Consider the following 24,862-nt stretch of genomic DNA (forward strand, 5'->3'; position numbering starts at 1 on the left):
GTACTTCCTAGTATAAAAATCTTAATAGGAGAGTAGAGTTCTTAGGACATACAGAAATACAGTAGTTAAGCAGTTTTCCATTGACAACTTCTGCCTAAGGCTCCAAATCAGGGAGCTGAACTCTAACCAGAGCACATTCTGGTAGAAAAAGCACAGGCCCTTTTCTGCAGAAACCAAACTTTTCTATTCATACAGTCACACAAGACTGTAAAAACTTCTTCTGTGCTGGCTCATCCATTTATTATCTACCATTGAGCATAACATCACTGAAGAAGGAATTAGTGTTATCTGTACACATGCAATCTTGTAATCGTTTTCTGAAAAGAGTATCAATCGTCCAAATCGAGTGTTTATTACTTACCAACATGGTATTTCCTGGCAGTTTAGGAGTAGGTGTGTGGTCCTATGACCTGGATCTCAAGTGTAAGAGAACGGCATCGTCCAGGCCAAAGTCTGGAACATTTCTTTCACGCTTCCTTTCCACCTGCCCTATCCTAGTGGTGATGGATTGCCTGTTTCCTTTCCTATGTAGGTTCTCGCTAAGACTCAGCAGCTAAAAGGCTTTGGGACTCGAGATGTTCCCTAAAATAGTCTTTCCCTGCTACCTGGTCTGGCACTACGCTGCATTCAGCTGGTATAAATAACTAGAAATGATAACTGCTAGATGGTCTTTTTTTTAAACACAGGTAAATAATTTAGTTTCTGGACTTGATATAATAAGAGGAAGCTGCTGACAGCATTCTCTCTGGACCCGTTACTGTACTGCTGGAGATACTCACACATCTGCAAAGTTCTCTGCACTCCTGGGCTATAACTTGCTTTGTTATTACAGCCTCACAGTTCCGCCACAGCTCTCCCCTGTTTCCACCGTGAACTACAGTACTCCCTGTTATACTCAGTTTTGGGCTTTTGCACAATAGTTTGAGCTTCTGCCCAAGAGATCTTTTAACAGATGCACGTGTACGAGAGATACTTAACTGAAGTTACGTTGATTAGCCAGCCAGGAGATTCCCTTTAGCAAACAGCTCAGCTTTTACATTTTTGGATCAAATATCTCCATCGCTATAATAAGCAGATAACATAATTTACATAACTAGAACTGACAAAGCATTTCTGTGAGAGCCACCAGCTGAACTGACCCATGTAAAGCCACTCTGTGGATCTGTCTTCATTTCTCTTTACCTTGAGTGGGGGTACCCGTGGCACCGGGGTCCCTGCTGCAGGAAAGGACTGTGGCTGGGTCCGAAATGCCTGGTGGTGCTGACAGTTCTCCATGACGCGTGGCTTTTTTTCAGGAGTGGTTACAGCTTCTTCGCGACTCTCTGACTTCCTCTTATGGGCTTCAATACTGACTTCCATCTCTTCATTTACAGGGGACTTCTTTTCTGGTGTTTCTGGAGTCATCACTGGACTTTTCATGTTTGCTACTACTTCACCTGCTTCGGGGCTCTTTGGTTTACTCGGGGCCAAAACTGAGGTACTGACAGTCTCTTTCACTAGCACTTCCTTTGATGCAGCGTGCTTTCTCTCTTCTTCAGGCTTTTGACTAGCGACAGTTTGTGGTTTCTCTTGAATGGATTCTCCTTGGACTCTCTCTTTTACAGGGAGAGAATGGTCACTAGGTTTCACTGCACACCCATCCGGGGAAACCGAGGCCTCTGCAGGTTTGGCTGGTTTTGGCTGCATGTCCTCTCTTCTTTCCTCTCCTCCTTTTTTCATCGCCGGTGCTTCCTGGACTGCTTGTGCTTTAGACTCTAATGGAGAAGCAATATCCTCTTTGCGTGGTGCCAGAGAGGCTGGCGTGCATTTTGGCTGTTCAGCTGTTGGATTTTCAGTCTCTGTCTCGGCAGAGCTGGTGTTTGCTGTCAGTCTCTTGGACTCTTCAGGACTCAACCCAGAACTATCAATAAAAACAGAATTTTTATTTTGTAAAACATTCTTGCAAAAAGCATACTCTCCCTTAGGAAAACTGAGAGGGGATTCTCTACATACCACACCCTAAATAAGTATGTGTCACACACCTCATTCTGTGCCATGATCTTTGAAAACCTGCAGTACTGTTAGTACTTCCACATGAAACAGAACATAATAGCAAAGTTTAAAAACAGCTAAATGAAATACATGGAACACAGGTTAGATCTAATCTTCTAACCAGATACAAATTTTCCAGGCTGCAAACCAAAGAATTTGGCAAACAGTAAACATTCCCTTTATTAACTACCACAGACCTATCTCTGCAGCATGCAAACAACCCCACACAGCTTGCATTTGACTGAAACTCATATGGTGATTATTTGCAGAAAGGGACACTGAACTCCTGAAAAGTGTCCTACCATTTTTTCCAGAGGAACACAGCTAGTGTCAGAACCACTGACATACCCTTAGCTTAGAACCAATGTTGCTGCCTTTCTCCATCATCAAAAGTATTTCCCTGCATTACTCATCCATCTTTATTTGTGAAAGAAATGAACAAGCTGGGAATCAGAGAGATGTCTGATTTAGGATCAACTTCATCCATCCCTCTTAACGAAATATCAAATTTGGGGTTTTTTGCCAAAACATGAATCCATAAAGTCTGATGAAGCCAGTCTGATGAACCTATGGGATTGATTTATACCAGGCAAGTTCTTAGGAGCTAGAGAGAACTGAAGTCCTGCTCTTGTGCACGTCACCTCCACGCTGTCCTGCTGTCCCCGGTCCCTCTAAAGCTTCAAGAATATGGCTGTCACCTTTTATCTTCCAGCACAGAGCTCCATGGGTGATTACATCCTGGTTTTCAATGCTGGGAGAACTGGGTAAGTTAGCTGAGTAAAGCTCTTTGCTAATGCCACTAGATCACTTGCATTCTCAACCTGGTGTATTCCTTTACTCAGTACCGCAGCCTGCCATATGTACATGCACACACACATCAGCCTCCTGCTCACCCATGAAACCCCAAACTATCAGACCGTGGAATGACAGAAATAGGGCTTGCAATAATCCAAATACTCTAGAGGGTTAACACATCATAGATGAATGGGAGGAAACTGGCTGACAGTCCAAGGACAAGCATCAAAGCTAACTGTCAAGATGCAGGATAAGAAATTCCTTATTAGTTATTTATAGGCGTCTGTTGTTTTTCAAGTTTCTTAGTATAGTTACTCACACAGAAACCTGTAATCCTCTCTATAGCCCAAAAGGATGGGAAAGTCTTAAAGCAAAAAGAAATGCAGAATAAAAGACTTGCAGACTTGGGAGTTTAACCAAATACATGTCTGACTGAAGATGTGGGGAAATACACAAGATTTTATGTAGCAGGTGACTTACTGCAAGGTTGAGTATGCTCAACCACCACATACCTGTGGATCTCCAGAATCCTGACACTAGAAGAACCCTAAGAGGGGTGTGCCTCAAAGTATTGTAGTAAGGAGCAAGAAAAGTTAAGATGGAAAATCTAAAGGACATCCTCACCTCAGGAAAACAGTACTACGCTGGAGTAAAGATTTCTAAAGCATTAGAAATCATGACAGCAAACACATCGCTTCTGACCTAGATCACTCAGGCATTTTCTCAGTTCTGTGGCAGCTAGATGAAGCTAGAGACCCTTTTCAGGTTTCAGGACTAATGAGAAATAATGTGTATTGATAGACAGCACGCTACAAACGCAGCAACAGGTACACCTGGACAGGCAATGCAGGATTAAAAAACACAGTTGAATGTCTTACCTCTGACCATAGTAGCTCTCAAAAAAGTGTTCCTTCCACAGCTCGACCTTCTTTTCCTTTTCTATTTCTTGCCTTATTCTTAGCTGCATTTCTGGTGTAAACTCACCTGCAAAACACAGCAAAGGATATCTTAAAAAAGCTATGGGTAAAATGAATCAGGATAACCAGAGGAGCCTTCACACTTGCAGGTTAGAGTGCCATCTCAGAAGTCCCCTTCACAGCTTGTGACACTGTAGCCCTGCCTGTGGTACTTCAGCATTTCTCCTGAGCTGTGAGGTGTTTCTCTGCTGCTTCTTGCTGTGGATGGGCAACAGCTTTACACCTCACAGTTACAGCTCCTTTCCCTGTCAGTGTCTGCTCTGGCTACCAATAGATGCTTTATGTGAACTAGCGCTTATTAAATGAATACAAATCTATACACAAATATATGTTGTGTGTATGCATGCACTACGTAACTGCCATTTTCTGAAGGATATGAAGATAGTGCCTATGCAGATGGCAAAGCAATGTGGCACCTTGAAATGACAGTCGTGGATGGCTGCGGTGAAATACACATGCAAGAACATCAAAGACTTCTTGCCCAGCATAAATGACAGAAAGTATTTCTGGCAACAGATGCTATTCTGTCACAGGCAGGTGGGAAACAAACAAACAAAAAAAACCCCTGAAACATCTGAAGTGCACATTCACACGTAACATATTGTGGTTTGTAAGAAATGTTTCCTAATGTCATGTCTGAACCCTCCCCGACACAGCTTTGAGCCATTAAGGTTTGTAAGACCTTATGTTAATACTTTAGAGTTCATTAGGCAACAAGAAAGCTTGTTTTTCTGACACAGCTGCAGTGCTTTGATGATAGACATGTGACCCTGAGCCTCAAGACTTCACTCCTTCTCAAGGTTTATCTAGTTCACACGCCATTTTGTATGTGGTCTTTAGCACTGGAGGAAACAGTTACTAGAATCAGATCTTTTCCAACACTGCAGTTAGCAAAGAGAGGGGAATCTTTAGAGAGATTAACAGAAATTGGATACTTTCATCACTGCACAGTTTCTCAACAATTTTTTCCCATCAAATAAGGGGATCATAAGAAATTCTTGCTGGTTTTGTTCTCCGTGCAGTTCTCAAAATACGTCCAAAGGAAACTAAGAGTGTGTCCCTTTCTGGTACACTCCTATTTGTCAGTATGAAATCAGGACAGTCATCTTTTCATTGCAGCAAGTACAGAGCGCCCAAAACAGAAACTCTGGTACATTGACCTTCTTTTCTATTTTTGTATAAACTTGGTCAGGTAAATAAATATAGAAAGTTTGTTGCATTGAAAACAGTGGAACACCTGCCTTCACTTAGAGCAATTTAGCAACAGGGTACAACATTCATTCATTTGAAACACTCTCTGTTGTAGCAGTGAATTCTTGGATTTTCATTGCGGTGGTTATGCCACCTTTGTCTCCCAGCTGGGAGGTTGCAACTAAAAGCATATGTCTGCATCAGCCTAGGCGTGCACTGAGTACAAAGCACAGTGAAAAACTTTGTGGCAGCTTGCAGTCAAGTGGAAGTAACTTTACTTATGAACGTCTACCTGAAGGTTGATAGGGACGTTGGGAGGTCTCAAGTCCAACCTCCTGCTCAGAGCAGGGGCAGCTTGGCCTCCACCAGGTTGCTCAGGCCTCTAGTCAGTTGGGTCTTGAAAACCTCCAAAGTTGGAGATGACACAACCCCCCCAGGCCCCTGCTCCACTGCTGGTCTGTCCTCACAGGGAAAAAGCTTCTCCTTATGTCCCACCTGACTCACGCCTGTTTTCTCTCATCCCCCTGCCACGCACCACTGCAACAAGCCTGGCTCCATCTTCCTGATGGCCTCCCTGTAGGTAGCAGGGGGCTGCTACCAGGTCACCCCTCCCCAGCCTGTATCGCTGCCGGGGGCTCTTCCTTCCCAGGGGCAGGATCCTGCTCATCTCCGGCCTCTTGGTCCCACTTGATGGCAGCCCTGCCCTCGAGCACATTGACTGGTTCCCCCCATTTTGGTGTCTGCTGCAAACTCCCCCAGAGTCGCTGATAAAGATGGCAAATAGGACCGGTGCCCAGACAGACCCCTGCGGTCTCCACTTGTCACCAGCCTCCAGGTGTGAACTGTGACTCCAAGCTTGACCGTCTAACCAGCTACTCACCCATCTGGTTGTCCACCCATCTAGACCCTCGTGTCCCAGTGTGGATACAAAAGTACTGTGGGAGACACTTATCAAAAGCTTTGCTTAAGTTGAAGTAAATGACACCCACTGCTCTCCCCTTGTTCACAAATTCAGTCATTTTTAATGCAGTCAAGCTATTCAGGCATGCTTTACCCTTGGTAAACCATGCTGACTCTTTCCAATCACCTTCTGCACATGCCCAGACATGTGCTCCAAGAGGGCTCGCTCCATGACTTTCCCAATGATGACACTGAGGCTGACCAGGCCTGCCTATGTTAAATAATACTGTGGGTGACCCCAAACAGCATTGTTATGACTCATCGGTACCTTGAAGAGTAGCTGAAGAAAGCCTACAGGACTGCTCTTGCCCACAGTGGCATCACGCTTTGATACCTGAACAGAGATACAGTGCTCAGCAAGAATGGCAGTGAGATCTCCAGACTTCACCCTCATCGTTGCAAGCTTTACCACTGTATCAGTTCTACAACAGTTTTACTCTGGTGAGAAAATCTTTGTGTAAACATAGCTGCACCCTCTAGATGTGTAGACATGAATGGACAAAAGGTCTTCTAAGAAGCATTAAAGGGAAAACACTAAATGATGGTGGCTAAAACTGGGGATGGTTTTAACAAACAGATTAGACAGCTGAGTTCTATGCCTTCCTGTTTACTGGCATAGATACACCCGGAATCTACAAAATGTGAAGGGTTATTCATACAGAATCGGATACATTTTCTATGGAAAAGCCTCTTTAGAGTCAATCATCTGGGCATGAGTAAATCATATTCCCTTCTTCTTTAAGTGATTCATGATTGGTGCTGTAGTCTTTATAAAAACTCTGGTGACAGGCTGCGTGGTTCAGTTCTGTAGAGGAGATGGTCCCTGCCCACAATGAGTGAGCACACTTCTGGCGATGTGATTTGATCAAATCACGGAATTAAGCACCTCTAAGTTCAAGATGCAAATGACTGTTGAAGGTGCAGGAGTCCTATAGATTAGTAAATGGCTGACTTTATGTTATATAAAAAATTACAGCTCAAAGGACTGACCATACCAGCTGTGGCTAGATGACTTCACTGACAACAAAGTGCATTAATCTGGGAATATAATTCACCTTCTCTACTGAGCTTCACAGTGGGCTGTATGTAGCTACTACAACTTGAGAATAACACAGCTCTACTGTCATTTCAACAAGGTTTTAAACACATTTTTCCTTCTTTTCTCATCTCTTCCAGACACTTGCTCAGTTTGCCACATGTTAAGTTCAAAAGAGAACTCCTTACTGCAGCCCTCTCTATGACCTTGAGATTACATAGTTCTAGGCTTGCATTTGCTCTCACGGGCTGCATTGACTACAGCTGTCTTTACCTACTAAATCATTCCAGTGCTTCAACTTCTCCGTAAAATATCTTCTACACATTCCCCAAAACATCCACTAGCAGAAAGCCTTCTAGCGTTTTGCTTCATTGTTTGGGGAAGTTTTACCTTCTGACAACCTCTCCTTCCAGCCTTGGGCAGCTGAAGTGAAGAACTCGTTGTTGAGCGCAGAGCCACTCAGCTTCATCAAACCATCCGCCCCAACCTGGAATACATGACAAAGCAAATAGTATTAACTAGCTGGAAAGACAAATGTCACATGTTGTCACAGGGGATCTGAAAACAGAGCAAGAGTCCCAACATAGCCACAAATCTCACTGGAGTCTGCCTTTACCTCACTCAGAAGAAAATAAACAGCCTTCTTAAGGCTGTGCTTAGCCAAGTCTGGGATCTAGGAGGCTGTGGTAAGTTTTCCTCATCCTTGCTTCAGCCCAATCCTCTATAGTCCTGCTGCTGCACAAACATACGTGAGCAGCAGATGGTACAGGTGGTAAGGAAAAGCACACAGAAACAGAACAGCACAGCCTCTGAGAAGCTTCTTCAGATGCCCTTTCCTCTGCAAAATGAATGCATGGCATCGCCTGAAGTACCATCCAAAGCAATAGCTCTGCTGTCATCTGGCGAATGTAAAGTGCATAAAGGAAAAGCAAGGACATAAAAGGTATCATATAAAAGTAACTTTGAATTTATATAATCATAACCATGGATGCTTCAGGAAAAACAGGGACAAATGAAGCTCAAAACCCATTCCGTCTTTGAAATACAGGGAACCAAATAGGGCAGTCATGCTATAGAGTAGGACGTAAATGAGAAAGCATGAGGCTAAGACTGGAACATAGCATGGTGGGAAATTATAACCAGGGTAAAACAACATATATGAGGTTTGCTTTTGCTCTTTATCCCACAGAAGTAAATGTGGAATTTCTCTACCAGAAGCACAAAAATACACATATCATTCAGGAAGTAGGCAAAACTGATGTGCTTCCATTTCTTGCATAAATAATAAATCAGAACAAATAAGCAAAATCCAACTGTCCAAATGTTGGCTATGTCTGATTACACTGGGAGATCTGTGCAGCAAACGTTCAATGGTGCAGGATTTGATAAAGAGAAACACTGCTCTTCCTGAGGCAGCATTTGTGATGCAGGTAATTAAAATGATGGAAGTGACCTAATAGAAGGTTTTGTAGATAAGATTTTGTTAGAGATTTTTAAGTTAGGAGCAGCCATTATAGGGATTTACAAAAGCAGAGATTTATTTTCTAGTCCAAATCTCTGTTGATTGACTACAGGGAACAGAATTCACAAGACTATCCTCTACTGCACATATGGTGTTGCCTGTTCCTTGTGTTGGAGGACAGACAACTAGTGCAGGGCTGGCTGGGTTGTGCCTCAAAGTGCCCACTCTCTCTTCTACAGAAGCACCAGCTGTAATAGCTCAGACTGAGTCACTGCCAAGCAAAACACAACAGATATGTGACCTTTCACAACTGGCATGTCCAACGCCTTCACCTCTTCTCCTTTTTACTACAGCAAAGTCTGACATTTTATAAAGCACATATCACCACTTGACATGGTGGGCTGCTCTAGGAGATCTACTACAGTGAAATGTAGAATTTGTCCTCTCAGGAGCCAAGCAATATTATTTAGTCAGTCAAAATTTGTTCTCAGTCAAATTCTAATTCAATTTAGGGACAATTAAACGTAAAAGTCAGGACAGAAATGTCTTACCATCTGCTGTGAGGTTCTTGCCAGAAAACTCCAGCTGCAAACTCCATCACATCATATTTTGACACATACCTAATTATTACAAAGGCCACAGGACTTATAAAACAATTCCTTCAAATATTTATTGGATCAACCTTGGACTAACAAGTCCCCGATGAATGCTGATTGAAGATTAGAATTCGTGAGACAACATTAAGTGTTAGAACTCCTCCTAACTCCAAATTAACACTATCTGTTCAGCAACGCACCCTCCGTAAAGCAGACCATAGTGCAGCTGCCAGACCCGTACGCATTATTAACATTCTGCGAGAACTGAAAGAGCAGCACAGCTGTAAAGATGGATATAACTTCACTAAACACGGATGTCTGTGCTGTCAGTGTCTAAGCTGGTGTCCCTTCACAGTTTATAGTGATCGAGTCAACTGAGTGTATGGAGGTAGGGACTCGGTTCATCTCGTCCTGAAGCAGACACCTGTATTTGGTCACAGGCTCCTGATTGTACCAACCAGATTTCCACGTTCTATAAAAGGAGCCCTGAGTAACTAGCTGAGACATAGGCTCCTGGGAGGTGACTGAGGTATGTAAACACAGGCATCTAGTACTAATCTGAACACCACACAGAAAAGTATCTTCAAGGAACTTGCAGATCTGAGACAGGACATACAGAAGATTTCCATCTGGAGTGGCATCTTGAAGCCAGCTTTGATATCTAAAGAACATTTAAAATGGTTCTAGGCACATATGTTACGGCATCTGAATTAACACCCCTACAACTGAAGTGGAAGCATAGTGCAGAATCCCACTCTGCTCTGAAGCTCCCAGCCAGTTGGGGTAGGAATGCTGAAGACAAACATAACATATGAACAGGGTAAAAAAGGAAGGAAGCATCCTTGTTCTATCTACTACTTTTCTGGTAGTGAGCATAAACAGATTGAACTTCACTTCCTCAACTCATTGTTTTTTCCTCCTTTCACATGTAAGTGCAACATCAGTTCTTTTCTCATCTCTTAGTATAATCCCTGCCTTCCACAAGCTGCTGAAGAAAGCTGCTATCATGTTGAGATTGCTTCAGGAAGTTCTTTTATGTACCCCTTCGGATGAAATTCATCAGATCCAGCTGAGTTGAAATAACTGTCTTATCAAAAGATTCTCTTAGCTGTTCTTTCAATACTGAAGGCTGAGTTCTTGCCCCCTTGTCCCTCATGTTAATTGCTCCAGCTATCACCAACTCTTTAGTGAAGAGCTCAGTGACAACCTTCACCATTTCTTCTGTGCCACTCCCAGAGCAAAGGAACCCATTCCTCCCCACTGAGTACTTTTCTGCTTTTCCAAATTCCTCTCTTCACACACAAAGAGGTCTTAGACAGACAATCCACAAAAATAAACTGCCTTCAAGGCTGACCTGCACCGCATGCTTGGTACCTTTAATCTAGTGTGTGTTTCAGGTCAGGACACAAGCTCTCTGGAGCAGGTCAGGTCTACTCTGCAATCTGGACAGCGTAAGTATGCAATAGAAAACTCATTCAGTTTTCACTTTACCAAATTCAGAATTTGACAGCAGTGACACGAGGTCATGAGAAATGAGAATGGTGGAACTAAATGGCTGCATCTGTTTAACTCCTGGCCCTCTGCAAGTCCAATGTAACAGAAAAATTGCTCTCGCTGTAGCTGGGAACAAACATGGAGTTGATTAAAGAGAATTAAGCCACTGGTTTATCAAACCGGAATTCCTTTTTCTTTCTGGTAGCAACAAATACCCAAGCAAATCACTGAAGAATTTTCCAATTTTTTTTACGTTGTGCACAGAAGAAAAAGTCTACCCCATTGGACATAAACACCGTATTTGGATGTCTAGTCTGCGCTACTTCTGGAGCGGCTCCCTACTGACACCTAAGAGCCTAGCTTCTCTCCACAACAGAACCCACGACATACCTGCCTGTCCACCTCCGGCAGCAGCAGCAGCAGGCGCTGCTGGCATTCTGTAGGCAGAACGGAGAATGTATGCTTGTTGATCAGTGCCCGCAGGTTTGTGTTCACAAGGATGGAGTCGGGAGTTTCCACATCAATTTCAGCACATTTTGTTCTCTTCAGCTGCCCTGCAATGAACCACAAAGATGTAAGTAACATCTTACCTAAGAGAGGATTAAAGGCTCCTTTGGAGTTCACTGTACCTGAGATTTTCAACATGCCACCTTAGTAATCCATTTCAAACCTTGACTTGAAGTATACATTTTACCTTTGCACATACAGTTAAAAACAAAATGTAGGAGGTCCTTTCCAGCACAGAAAAATTTCCATACCTACTATATTGTAGCCTGTGTCAGGTCACCTATCTTTTGTAGGAATCCTGGCTATATGGGGACTGGCAAGGAGTCTTTTTCGGGGGGGCTTCTAGAACTGCTTTTAGCCCCGTCAATTTTCTATTTTAAGCCTCTAGTTAAGGTCAGTTTGTTCCTCAGCACTTCTTCTTGGACTTTCCTACTTTGTTCTCAGCAAAAGCATTTCAGAAAAATTCATCAGCTCATTGTGCTTGTGTAGAAACCACAACACTAGACAAAGCCATAAAAATGAGTAACTATTCTCTTTCCTTGTCTGTGTTTGAAAGCCAGCAAGTCCAGCATTAACCTTTATGCTACAGCCAGCTTCATGGATGCGCTGCAAATTCAGAGAAGAATAATGAAGAAAGTATTTGTACTGTGTACTCTTATTTTCTTTGGATGCATCCACTGTCCATTACTGGCAAAATACCATGTGTTTTGAAGCTTAAATTAAAAGTGCATTATTAGCAAAATGGGTAATACTAAGACAGAACCTGCTCCTCCTGACTTCAGGGATGACAACAATTATTTTTAAGGTAACAGTACCTAACAAAATAAATGCCATGGAGGCTCGTTTCATTAGGGGAAGTTTGCTCTATTAGAAGTCATTCAGAAAATGGCTCTGCAGTTTTATAATCTACTTAAGCTGCAGAATTTCCTAATTACAGCGGACAAATGAAACACGCCCTGTAAACTGCCTATTTTCACCACTGATAAAGGAAATCTAGGATGATTAGCATCGATAGAGACCTCAGCATATCCTTAAGTTCACTGAGGTCAATCCATTCCATCATTAGTATATGTAAAAGAAACCACAAAAGGTCAGGAGGGCTGAGAAAGACCTAACTTCAATGAATGGGAAGGAAGCCAAATAACAGTGGGGTCTGAAATATAAAGATCTGGGAAGGAATTTCTTTCTTCTTTTTAATGTTATCAAAGCGTCTTAAGTACATTAAAAAGGCTGCTAAATAATGCAACTCCTTTGTTGCTTGTCAAACAGCAAGCTGCAAATCCACAGGTAGAAACCCCTGATGATAAGAAATGAGAAAAGGCTTATTTGCATATGTAAGGTTTGAATTATTTATCCTAATTCACACAGCATACTAGCAGTACCTTCCAGAGTTGTCCAGAAGTCACTTTAGCAATGGAATTAATTACACATATTTACTCAATTTTGCTATTTAGGCTTTTGTTCTGTCATCAGAGCAACCAAATCTCTGTAAGCAGAAAAATAAATATCTTACTTGCATGGAGCCTGTCAGATCTCTGGAATGGTTTCTTCCCCAGCCCTGGCAAGGAGTTATCAAGCTTAACAGAGGGAGAGGAACTGGAGGTGGAGTTCTGAGGGCTGCTTGACTGTCCATCTGACTGCTTTCCTTCCCAAGCTGCACAGGAAATGGAAACATTTAAACACAGGGATGTACAAAGAAATATTACAGGAGACATCTGTTTGGATTGAAATAAAGGTTCTTTAACATGCATACCCTAATCCCAGCAGCTCTGGGACAAGCACTTCTAAGATACTTATATTCCTTTGTTCTTGTAGCACACAAAACCCCTTTGTAGCTACCAGACTACCACAAAATAAAGGGATGGATAGCCATTTCGTTTATGGTTGGAATCTATTTCCCAGTTAGTCGCATCTTATTTCGCATCTATATCCAATCCAGTAATGATCTTGTTAAAACTTCCTTTCAGAGGCAGCTTTAGTTTCTGTTAGAGTTCACTGTCGGGAAAAATCTCTTCATACTTTATGTGTACTTTCTAAATTTTAACCTACTATTGTAGCTTTTGTTCTTTTAGACCACCCTCAGTAATCCCTCCTCCTCTTTCAAATACTCAAGAGATATTTTCATGTCCTCCTCCAAAGTCACCACTTAGCCAAACTGGACAGATTTCACCACGATGATTTCTCCTTACAAATCAGTCCCACCCACATTCTCTTTTGTATAGCAGTATTTTTTCTGCCGGTGGGAAGAGCTTCTTCCCGAGATTCTCCCTGCCTTCCTTTCCCTCCTCTTCCTAAGTGAGATGAATTAAGAACATGAGCTGGTCCTCCCTCTGCTCTCTTTAGGTTTATGTGTAATAGCAGGTACTTACTCAAGTATGGAAAGGTGCTGAAGCCCCATACCTTGAAAGAGAAACGCCACAATACACGTCACGAAGTCACAAACTAAAGAATGCTGGCTCTGATTAAGGACTTCTAATAATCAATTCCTTCACCCAGTCTGTGTCAGCTTTGTTCCCCATCTGCCTCTCTTACTCTCCTCTCTGCCTGGTTCCTTTCCTCTTCCTTCTCTTCCTTACACTAGCTGTTCCAGTTCTGACTAAAGGCATCCCTGAAATTGTGGAATCAGTGTGTTGCTTTCTACCAGAATATTGTTTACTCTCCACTTGTATGTTTAATTTGCTTTTCCATCTCATTCTATACCACTGTCCTGGCTGTGAGCTATTTCTATATACTATCACGTGGATAGGAGGGGAAAAAACGACTCCATGGGTGCTGATGAAAAACATACAAACGCTACTCATGTTGCAGCAACACTCAAAGGCTTTTACAGTAATCAACGTTCAGTCTAACTGGGGGCTGCATAAACACACACTGTTCCTAACCTGAATCAGTCGAGTAATGTGATGGCAAAAGCTGAGGAATATGGCTTTCCTGAGACCACACGTGAAATGAGTTTGATCCTTAACTTCTTTCTGTCCCTCAAAATCTTTAAGGTAGGAAAACTCACATGGCTGGATGCTGGCATGGATAGGTACCAGCTCTTCAAGAAAGGCAGGCAAGGAAGATCAGTCAAGGTTGTCTCTACCTATACAAGCCCATAGGACAACATGAGTTGAATCCAAGGGTCCTGGGGGAGCCCACCAGTGTCCTTGCAAGGCCTCTCTCTACCATCTTTGAAAAGAAATGAAGATGGTGGGAGATTCCCCACAACTAAGACAGGCAAATGTTGCACCCACCTTCGAAAAGGGCCAAACAGACAACCTGAGAACAGACAGACTGGTTAGCCCCACTTTTCTCCTTGGGAAAATCATGAAGTGACCCCTCCTGGAGCACATTTCTGGGCACACAAAGGAGATAATGATGACTGGAAGCAGTCAGCATGGACTTACCATGAATAAATCATGGTAAATCACCAGCTTGATGGCCTTCTGTGATCACATTACTGGATTTGTGGACGAGGGGAAGAGAGGTGGATGCCATTTACCTTGACTTTAGCAAGGCATTTGACATTGTGTCCCACAATACTGTATGCAAGCTGGGACATTAGGGTGTGGATGGGTGGACAACCAGATGGGTAAGCAGCGGGTGAGGTGGCCAGGCTTGGAGAGTCATGCTCCATACTCTGCCTGGAGGCTGGCAACAAGTGAGCACCTCAGGGCACCGGTCTTGGTTTACATTTTTATTTGGGGGAGGCAATGGAGCACTTGCTCAAGTTTGCAGGTAATGACAAATCTGCGGGGACCAGTCAATACGCTCGAGGGCAGAACTGCCACCAGCAGGACCGAGCCAGGCTGGAGGAAGGGGCCAGCGGGGACTCTACACAAAGGCAAATTCCTGCCCCTGGGAAGGAAGAGCCCCCAGCAGCAATACAGGCTGGGGGCAGCTCTGCTGGAGGGGACACGGGGGTCCAGGCAGACACAAGCTGAACTCGTGCCCTGGCACCACAGGCCAACAGCATCCTGAGCTGTAGGACCACAGGACCACAGCCAGCAGATCAAGGGAAGTGATCATCCCTCTCTACTCAGCGCTCGTTAGAGCACGCCATGATTCTGTGTCCTGTCCCAGGGCCTCTAATACAAGGAAGACATCAAAAACCAGGAGCGAGCTCAGCTGAGGAACACCAAGCTGCTCAGGGGACTGCAGCGCTTGTCCTGTGAGGAGAGGCTGAGGGACCTGGGGCTTGTTCGGGCTGCAGAAGAAAAAAGGTTGAGGGACACCCAGTAGTCACCACCCTGTTCCTACTGGGAGGCCTTCAGGAAGATGGAGCCAGGCTTGTCACAGTGGTGCATGGCAGGGGGACAAGAAAAAACAGGCAAGTCAGCCAGGATATAAGGAAAAAAATTTATCCCTGTGAGGATAGTCTGCAATGGAGCAGGGACCTGGAGGGGTTGTGCCTCCTCCACCCTTGGCGGTTTTCAAGACCCGACTGATCAGAGACCTCCCAAGGTCCCTGCCAACATGAATGGTCCTGTGATTCTAACATATTTTCAGAGTAGTACTAGAAAGGTTGGATAAGTTGACACACAGAACGTACGATAGCTTGCAACCATAATGTAGCAGCAAAACATGGGAAAGTCAAGAGAGGAAAAAAAAAAACAGTAACAAAAATTAGATAGAGATGCTGGAAGAAAATAGTTCACCCATGATTAAAGTGGATGTGGTAATAGTTTGGGAAATGTGAAACCAAAATAAGGAGAGAAACTTGATATGCCATGACCCCCTGCCCCAGAGGCCTGGCATGCAGTGCCTGGGAAGGGCCAGACAGCAGACCTCCAGCACCTGGATCCTGGCCGTACTCAGGAAAGGCAAAAGCCTCATTAGAATCACAAAAAATAAAGACACCAAACAATACTTTAAGTACTCTAAGAAACATGAGTTTGGATTACGTACTCCATTAGTCTGTTTTAATAATTACCCTATGGTAGCTAAGAATCTTACAAAATAGCCTACCTGTTTCAGTCCCTCTTAGGTCTCCCCTGTTCCTACTTCCCTAAGTGAAGGTGCAATTCCTCAATTCCTCCTGGGGCAGGGAGCTCAGGAGATGGGGTCCTCCAGGAACGATATCTGCCTATTGTGCTAATGAACCATTCAGGTTTAATCCTAGTTAGCAGAGAAATTGCAAAAGGCTTTTAAACTATCATTTTATGCTAAAGATTTCATACACCTGGCACTGCATTTTCTTAATACCGTTATGGGAAATGTGTAATTTTCTACTGGATTAATTTTGGCTTCCTTCTCAGACTACACCAGCCTAGGTGTAAAGGGCACAAACACAGCTTAGGATTGAATTTCAAACAAGCAAAATGATATTAACCTTTTTCCCCTTAACCTTTTTGAAAGGGTCTGAACCACAAAGCTGCCTAGGAACAACAGGCAAACTCATCAACTGTTAAATACTTACTCTGCTATTAAATGATGCATGCAGTACAGCTGATAAATATGCCTCTTCCTTTCAATTGGATATATGGCGCATAGCCGCAACCTTGCATATGCCTGAACAGATGTTACAAGAAACATTCCAGCAGTATATAACCAGCAAGCCAGGACAGATTGGTCTAGTTTTGGTTTGGATTTGTTTAGAGCTATTTGGAAAGGGAAAATAAACAAACACACTAAAACATAGAAAGACTTTTATACTAAAGAAAACCAGCATGAGATGAGGAAACATCTCCAATTATGTAAAAGGCGGTAGGGAGAAGAAATCAAATAACCTGCACTCTGTGGCCATGGTGGACAGGACAGGAAATCTTGGGTTTAAACCCAAGGAAGCAAGAAAAGATTCTGATTAGAGGTTAAGAAAAACATTTTAAGGCTAAAGTTAACAAAGCAGGAAGGACAAGACTTGCTGGGAGTTTTTGGTCTTTGCATCGATAGCATCTCAGAACAGACTGAAGAAAACATCCATCAGGAATGCATCATAGATCCTGCCCTGAGGAAAGGATGGGGACTAGATGAGGTCTCAAGGATACTCCTAGGCCTAGTTTCCGATGGCTCTATGAAATTTCTTAACCTGACCAGTCAATTTCAGCTAAACATTCAAGTAATTACACCAAAAACATGCAAGGGCAAACTGTTTTTCATGCTAATATTGTCCTATTGCTGTTTTATAATCCTCTCCGGCTACTTCTACACCAGTAAACAGAACGGTGACATTGGCCATTCCCCTGGCCCCAAGAACAACTGGCACAAACCGGCTTTGTTCACATCCTTACACTTTCTGTCTCCTCCAGGCGGGGTTGACCACGTTCAAAGTGCCTGCAGGGAATAATATTTGGCCTGTGCTGAACACCAAGCCATGCCAAGGACTGCCTAGGAGACTGCTAGCTTGTCCTGAGCCAAGCTACGTCAGGGAATTTAGCAGAATGGATTGACTGAGTTCCAGTTCTTGTGCCCAGTACTTTGGCAACGATTAACTCGGCAGCCGAGATGCAGCTTCTCTCCCTCCACATGCAGTTATTTCTTGTTCTAAGCACAGGTTTGTTGGCTGAAGGACTGACTGGAAGGGGAAGGACTTTGGGGACTGGAATCAGGTTAACAGATGCTGTAAGGATAATGTAGGTAATGGTTCTGTAAGGTAACAGTTTGGTATTACCCATGTTATCAGGCTTTACCAAAAAGTCACTCTTAAGATGACTGAAAATAGCTTAGGATTTGGGATTAGAGATGTAATTTTGGTGTGATCCAACTGCTTTCTCTCTCTTTTTTTTGGGCAAGCTTCATGACTGTCAGTCTCAGCCACTCCATCTGTGAGAGAACACCTGAATAAAGTCTTTCAGAGTGAGCGTTCTTGCTGCATCGTCCTCAACAGTTACATTTTCATGATCATCATCCTTCTGAGATGTCAAGTAAAGTCAAGTAAATCAAGGGTGAAGGATAGAAAAAGAGGGTAATTATTGAGGGGGGGGGGGGGGGATTTCCATCTCATAGAAGTGCCCGAGTTTGACAGACAGCACAGCATTTTACCCATGATAATTAGTGTAACATATGGGGTATAAGGGCAAGGACTTCAAAAGTACAGCTTAGACAGGGACTGTGTACATGCTGCAGAAGACGGTGAAGCAGGATCAGAATCAGCAGGACTGTGAAGCAGAGGAGGAGACCATTGCTTTTTGGAAGAGATCTCAGCTTCAAAAAGCCAGCCTTCTTTTCCTCTTGTACACAGTGCTGCTGATCCTGCTCCATACCACATGTACTAAACCCTGTGCACCTAAATTCTGTTTATTTCTTAGGTGTGCCCCTCCCCATTACAGCTGCAGAAGGACTTCATGACAATGAATGTCTGAGTGATAAAAGAACAGATATGATTCACTGCACAGAAACATGAAGTGATGTACAAAAAGAACTCCCCTAACTTTGCATGCATACTGTTGGACCCTAAAATAGAAAAATGACAACTCAGGAAAGAGTCTCAGAATCTCAACAGTTCTAGGAAAATGCCTGCTTTTGGCGGGGTCAAAAAAAGCAAATTGAATGCTAGGGCTTGTTAAGAAAAGATGAACAAAATGTAGAATACCAAAATGATGCTATACAAATTCAGAATGCATCTTGCACCCTGAACTGTGTACAGTTTTCATTCTCTCTTGCAAAAAGTGTATAGCTTTCCATATGAGGAATGAGAAAATATGGTAGGAATCTTCAGATCAAAAAAGAGATGTCTACAAAAGTCACAAGTGGCAAAATTGTTGAATAAACAATAGTTATTCATTGCCTGCTTGATAATTAGAAGAAATCAAATGAAGGTATAAGCAGCCTGGCTCAAAACAAACAAAAATGAGTAGTTTTTACAGTGTGGTGCTTGCCACGAGGCATTTACAAAGTCAACTTTCCCACCCCCCAGGTTCGGCAAATCCACTGAAGAAAATCCCACCCAGCCTAAGAAATACAAAGACATCTCCTCTTGCTTTGAAGGTCCCCAAGCACTGCTACATGCCTACCCTGCTTTTACACACTTCTCAATGCATGTGCCATCAGCAGTGTTGGACACAGGTCACCAGGCCAAATGTCTTTGCTTTGATAGGCCTGCTGTTCTGATTTCTGCCGTAAGTATGAACAAAAGCAGATTGGTGTTCAGTGACTGGGGAGCTGGTACAGAGCCACGACCAGTGATGTTTACAGATGACTTGACAAATTGTGGATTGATAAAATAAATCTGCAGTCATTTACTTGTACAACATTAAAATCGGTCTATACAAACACAGACGCATTTCTCGCATCTAAAAGAAAACTACTTGAGTCATGCATACAGAACCAGGAGGTTATAATGGAAATCAGTTACACCAAAAAGAATTTAGAGAAAACTAGCTAGAAGTAACTACCAAGAATTTATGGTAACTAGTGAAATGCTGCTGATGGTAAGGGAGCTAATGAACTGTTGAATGAACAAGAGAAGAGCAGTGATCTCATTAATTTCTAATGCAGCATAAATGCTGGAAACCACTTGGGGATCTTTCAGATCAGAACATACATCTTTGGAACAAGACATGAAAGCCACACAGAATGAGAAGGCACTTTGGAAAAAAATAAATACTAAGAGAAATACCACCCAGTTTGCTTAGCCATGAGTAGTACCTGACCACAGCATATAGGCAACTATATGGGAAGACATTTATCACAGAAAGAAGCTTTTTAACCAGACAATGGCACAATAAGATCTATCCAAGATCTATTCTTAACTGAATGCATTCCTAATAAAATCAAAGCCAGGAAAATAGAAGCTACACTATTTCAGAAACAAAAAGAATGCCATATGAAAAGAGCACTTCCTTCTGTCATCCCCTAAGAAGAAGAAAAGGCAAGTTAGAGAGACACAACAGTAAAAAACCACATAGGAGTGTCCCTGCCACGTACCAGATTTTGCAGGTGTGGAGTCACTGGCTGCCTTGACAGCCTTCAGAAGAACATGCTGATTAGCCGACACGGGCATGCCTGCTCTGCATTGCTGCTGTTGTTGCTTTTGCTGCTGCTGTTTCAAGGCCTGGGGAAGAGGACAGAAGAATATGACCAAAGAGAAATTAAAAATATTCGTAGAAATTATCAGCACACAGTACAAACTGCTTGTTTTACAGCAACCGATAGTTGTGTTCTAACTATGTCAAAAGTACAAAATGACTTCTGAAAGACGTTCAGTTCGCATGGGACACTGTCTATTTAAATACACTACTGCAAGTAGACAGATTTCCTACCTTGCATCTAAAGCAAAAATTTAATGGTTGCAGAACATTTTAAGTTGTGTTGTTTCATGAGAAATGATCTCTAGAGAATGCAAAGAGAAAGGATTCCAAATCTGGAGTTGGTTCAAGAAGTAATTATACAAATAACTTCAAAGTAAAAGTACCATCGTGTAATTCATTTCCATCTCCTGGAGAGGCAAGTAGCAACTTACTAAAAACCTTCAAGAGAGACGCTACCCATCAGGAAAGACTTTTTTAATTAGGAGAGTAACAAAGATTAAAACACTAAAGGGAAGAAAATAAAATCCTTTGTTTCAGAAAAGGCTGTTAAGGCAACCATAATACAGCCTAAAAGGCACAAATGACTAAGACAAGGAAGTAGGAAGACATTTGGTTAAACTGCAGCATTTACCCAAACCACAGTGGCTGTTTTCAGAAAATGAAATCCAAACCCAAATAAACTTAACTGCAGAATAAATTACAACGGATCAAGTACACCACGGAATTTCAAAATAGGAAGGAACGGGAAGTGTTGTGTTGCACATATACAAATGAGTGGGACTGTTAACTAGAGATAATCACCATACTAAATAACAACAACAACAACAATCATAATAATACAGTTAGAACTAGGACAGAGAATGAAACTATGCAGGAACCTGCAGAATCTGCCACATGAGGAAAACAGAAGACAGTCTGACTTTCAGTTTGTAAAGACTCAAATGAGGGAGACTGACAGCAAAAGTATACAGATAATGAATGGACACGTTAGATTCCTATTTTCCAATTTATTATATAGTTCCTATTTGGCCACTTCTACCATGGGTTAAAAAAACATTCAGCCAAACTGAAACACAGCAAAATTAAAAATCAGTAGGAGGAAGTATCCTCTGCAATGCACAATTAAACTCCTGTTATTGAGGTCAAAAGCTTTTTAAAAAAAGAGAGATAAAAAGAGAGACCTGGCATTCATACGAGTAACAAAAATCCATAAACAAGTTCAAGAAAGCTTTTACAAATTCTTCTTTGGTTTGAAGATGAACCACAGGCAACAGTGAATGTCAAGAAAGTACTAGAGTACGAAGACTGCTAGTGTGTTCAGGGAGTTGTGTGAATCCCGTACTTCCATTATGCTAATCACTTCAAATATTTAAGGTTTAGTATATTCAGTTCACCTATTCTGTATGCCATTTAATTGCTGCTTTTTTCTAGGCTCAGGTAAAACAATTCTGCTTTTGCTCATTGTGTCACCTCAGTTCTCAGTCATGCAGCGCCTGAGGTGCCCACGCCAATGGTGGCTGAGGCATGTGTGGGAAGAGGAGAAAACAATCATTCACTAGACACCTCTTTAAATTCTGTGTCAGCTTTGCACTTTATAACTTTTAGGGGTTTACTTTAATAAATCTAATTTTATATTGAGTCCTGCCATAATCATAAAATAATTCTGGTGGGAAAGTACCTCGGGAGGTCTCTTAAGGCCAACCTCCTGCTCAGAGCAGGGGCAGCTTGGCCTCCACCAGGTTGCTCAGGGTTCTGGCCAGTTGGGTCTTGAAAACCTCCAAGGGTGGAGGAGGCACAACCCCTCCGGGTCCCCACTCCGATGCTGGACTGTCCTCACGGGGAAAAAGCTTCTCCTTATGTCCTGTTTTTCCTTATACCATTCAACTTATGCCCGTTGTCCCTCATCGCCCCACTTCCTTCACTGTATTGTGACGAGCCGAGCTCTGTCTTCTTGATAACCTCCTTGTATGTATGGGACGGGGGGGGGGGGGGAAGAGGGGAGGAAGGGGAAATGCCCAGCTCCCCCATGACACCCTACACTGGGCCCAGCTCCCCCATGACACCCCACACAGTCCCAGCTCCCCTCAGCTCCAGCCATGCAAGGTCCCACTCTGCCAGCCCGCCTGTCAGGAACCAGCCAATCAGGAAAACGCTAACTACCCCGCACCCACCAATCAGGCGGCAGCTTGCAGGCGCCACGGCTGCAGAAGCCTCTGGAAGCGTCTCTCTCTCAGAGGGTCTCTCCAGGGACGCCGGAGCACGGCAAACCCCTCCGCCAGCACCAGCCCGCCAAATCTCCTCTAACCCTGACCTGCGTGGATACTCCCTCCCCTGTGCCCGTGCGCTGGGCTCATTATTTTCGTTTTGTTTGCCTTTCAGTTGTCCTTTGTTCTCCCTCAATGGAGGGCAGATGTTCCCCAGCACACCTGCGTTTGCACAAAGGGCAGCTCTGAGGTAAACCCCGGCTGTCGAGGGTGGAAACCACCGCTTTAGAGTTGAGAAAGAGCGTAGTTCAAAATGGCGCCATTCAGCATCATCAGCACCTCCTTTTATTGTAATTCAAAGACCTTATGTCAGCAGCACGCTCCTCCCTGTCAGCTCCACTGTGGATGACAACGGTGACGGCAGCAGGACCATGAGCTGCTCCTAAGCACCCACCTCTTGCTCTGCACCTGCCTACAGTCTCTGATAATGATGTTAAAAACGCACAGGGACGCACCTAACAGGGAAAAATCTGTACTGTACAGCTCCTTTCGTCACACAAAAGGTGACAAAGTGACTATTCACCGACTGGAGAGCTTTTGTAGGGTGTAACCCAGCCCAGTCCCTGGCCCTACTCATTCCATGTATGTGGCAACAACAGATAAAAGTGCAATGGATAAAAATGAAAGCCAACAGTATAAAACTTATCCGAGAAGAGGGTCTGAGTTCTAATCTTAAAACACCATGACGAGATCTGGATCAAGGGAGGGGATCCTCCCCCTCTGTTCAGCGCTGGTGAGGTCACCATGGGAGTGCTGGGTCCAGTTCTCCCCAGTACAAGAGGGACATGGACAGACTGGAGAGGGTCCAGCAAGGGGCCACCACGACACTGAAGGACTGGAGCAACTCTGCTATGGGGAAAGACTGAGGAACTGGGACTGCTCAGCCTGGAGCAAAGCAGGCTCAGGAGGAATGAATCCATGTCTATAAATGCCTGCAAGGAGGGAATGAAGAAGAGGGAGCCAGGCTCTTCACAGTGGTGCCCAGTGCCAGGACCAGAGGCAACGGAAACAAAATCAGAAATTCCATCTGAATACAAAAACACTTCTTTACTATGAGGGTGATGGAGCGCTGGCACAGGTTTCTCAGAGAAGTTGTGGAGTCTCCCCCCTTGGAGATATTCAGAAGCTGTCTGGATGTGGCTCTGGGCGACCCCGCTTGAGCAGGGGGGTTGGAGCAGTGGGACCCCAGAGGTTCCTTCCAACCCCAACCAGTCTGAGTTTCTGTGATTCTGTGAATTCTGATGGCACTGGGATGGCCGCTCAGGCTAGGAAAGGATGAGATGAGGTCAGTGGATTGGAAAGGATTAGAGGAAAGAATTAGAGTAGTACCTGCATTTTCCAGTGACGGGTGAGAAACCGCCCATCTTTCTGGATCCGGATTATAAATTCCAGAGTCTCAGTGTGGTGGGTTTTTTGTATCAGCACACACTCACTGTAACTAAGGGGGTTTCTCCCCATGATTGTTCCATCTTTCCAGCAGGATGAGCACTGACATGTCTCTGCCAATTTAGATTCAGACATTGCAAACCTCTAACTCGGGATTTTTCCAAACAGTTGTAAAGAATGTAGCCATCTGCTTACTTACTATACTTCATGGTGATGGCACACCAGTGTATACCATATTATTCACCTGTATTTTACAGTTTTAACTGTGATATGTTTATGAACTAAATCCTGATCTTTATTTCTTGAAGGACCTGATACTTACAGTCAGTATAGTGGCAGCGTGGTGTTCCAGGGTTAAAAGTTCTCACTTAGAAATCTGCTCTCTATTCCCTCCAGTAATATTATAATTACTTAGCACTTAAGACAGGAGGGCTGAATCCAGCCAGCTGTCTTCTGCAGTGCACACTAGCAAATAATCTGGGTTGCAGACATAATTAAAAATATGAAAGCTTTCTTTAATTCTCGTTTCACTCGATATCTTATGTTTTTCCTCCTCCTCTACTCATAACACTGCTGTCTCCTTTCTGCTATCTATATTTGCTCATTTTATCTATGTTTTATAACTTTTTCTGACCACAATGGCAACCATGTTTAGGAAGAGGTGGAAGATGTGATATTTGGTCAAAATGACAGAATTCCACTGGAACTAAAATTAAGCAAAGGATTAGGCATGCGATGTTCTTAATTTGATCCAAAGCTAGAGCAAACCTCAGGCAGGCAAGTTAGAACGATTGAATGGTGATAGTGTTCTTTGGCAACACCTGTTTTTCCTGCGTGCCTGGAAGGCAAGTTATTCACTATGCTACAATGTGATGCTCTACTGTGGGCCACAAGAGTTGAGTTCAGGGAGGAGAGCTGTTGTGATGGAAGATGATGACCACAAGAAATATCTTTTTGCCCTGCAGACAGCCGCAGAAATGTTAAGTACAAACAGGTATGGTATGCTGACATCAAGGCCTCCATGTAGTTCTCCATTTCTCTTTCAGGGTTTCTGACTTTTTTCCCCAAACCAATGAGATTAACAGTGAAACTGAGAACACTGTCTAAATTTTTGAATTCACTGGCTCTGACATATTTCATTACCTTCAGCGACAGCACTGGAACAAGGATGCTCGGGAAGTAGACATCTCAGAATAAGAAAGCTGGGGGGTG

The 24,862-nt window shown here is 43.4% G+C and overlaps 1 protein-coding gene across 4 annotated transcripts in view; it reads right to left on the reverse strand.

Moving 5' to 3' along the window:
* ASXL2 (ASXL transcriptional regulator 2) overlaps nucleotides 1-24,862 on the reverse strand; it is a 131,929-nt gene that overhangs the window by 11,822 nt on the left and 95,245 nt on the right. For all 4 annotated transcript variants that reach the window (XM_030037029.2, XM_030037028.2, XM_030037030.2 and 1 more), the window contains 6 exons: nucleotides 19,897-20,023; nucleotides 12,563-12,703; nucleotides 10,933-11,096; nucleotides 7,381-7,477; nucleotides 3,705-3,810; nucleotides 1,183-1,900 (listed from right to left, as the gene is read on the reverse strand). In XM_030037029.2, the coding sequence (XP_029892889.1) occupies nucleotides 1,183-1,900; nucleotides 3,705-3,810; nucleotides 7,381-7,477; nucleotides 10,933-11,096; nucleotides 12,563-12,703; nucleotides 19,897-20,023 (1,353 nt within the window). The remainder of the gene's footprint in view (nucleotides 1-1,182; nucleotides 1,901-3,704; nucleotides 3,811-7,380; nucleotides 7,478-10,932; nucleotides 11,097-12,562; nucleotides 12,704-19,896; nucleotides 20,024-24,862) is intronic.

This window comes from Aquila chrysaetos, chromosome 15, assembly GCF_900496995.4.
Source record: "Aquila chrysaetos chrysaetos chromosome 15, bAquChr1.4, whole genome shotgun sequence".
In the NCBI taxonomy this organism is placed as follows: Eukaryota; Metazoa; Chordata; class Aves; order Accipitriformes; family Accipitridae; genus Aquila; species Aquila chrysaetos.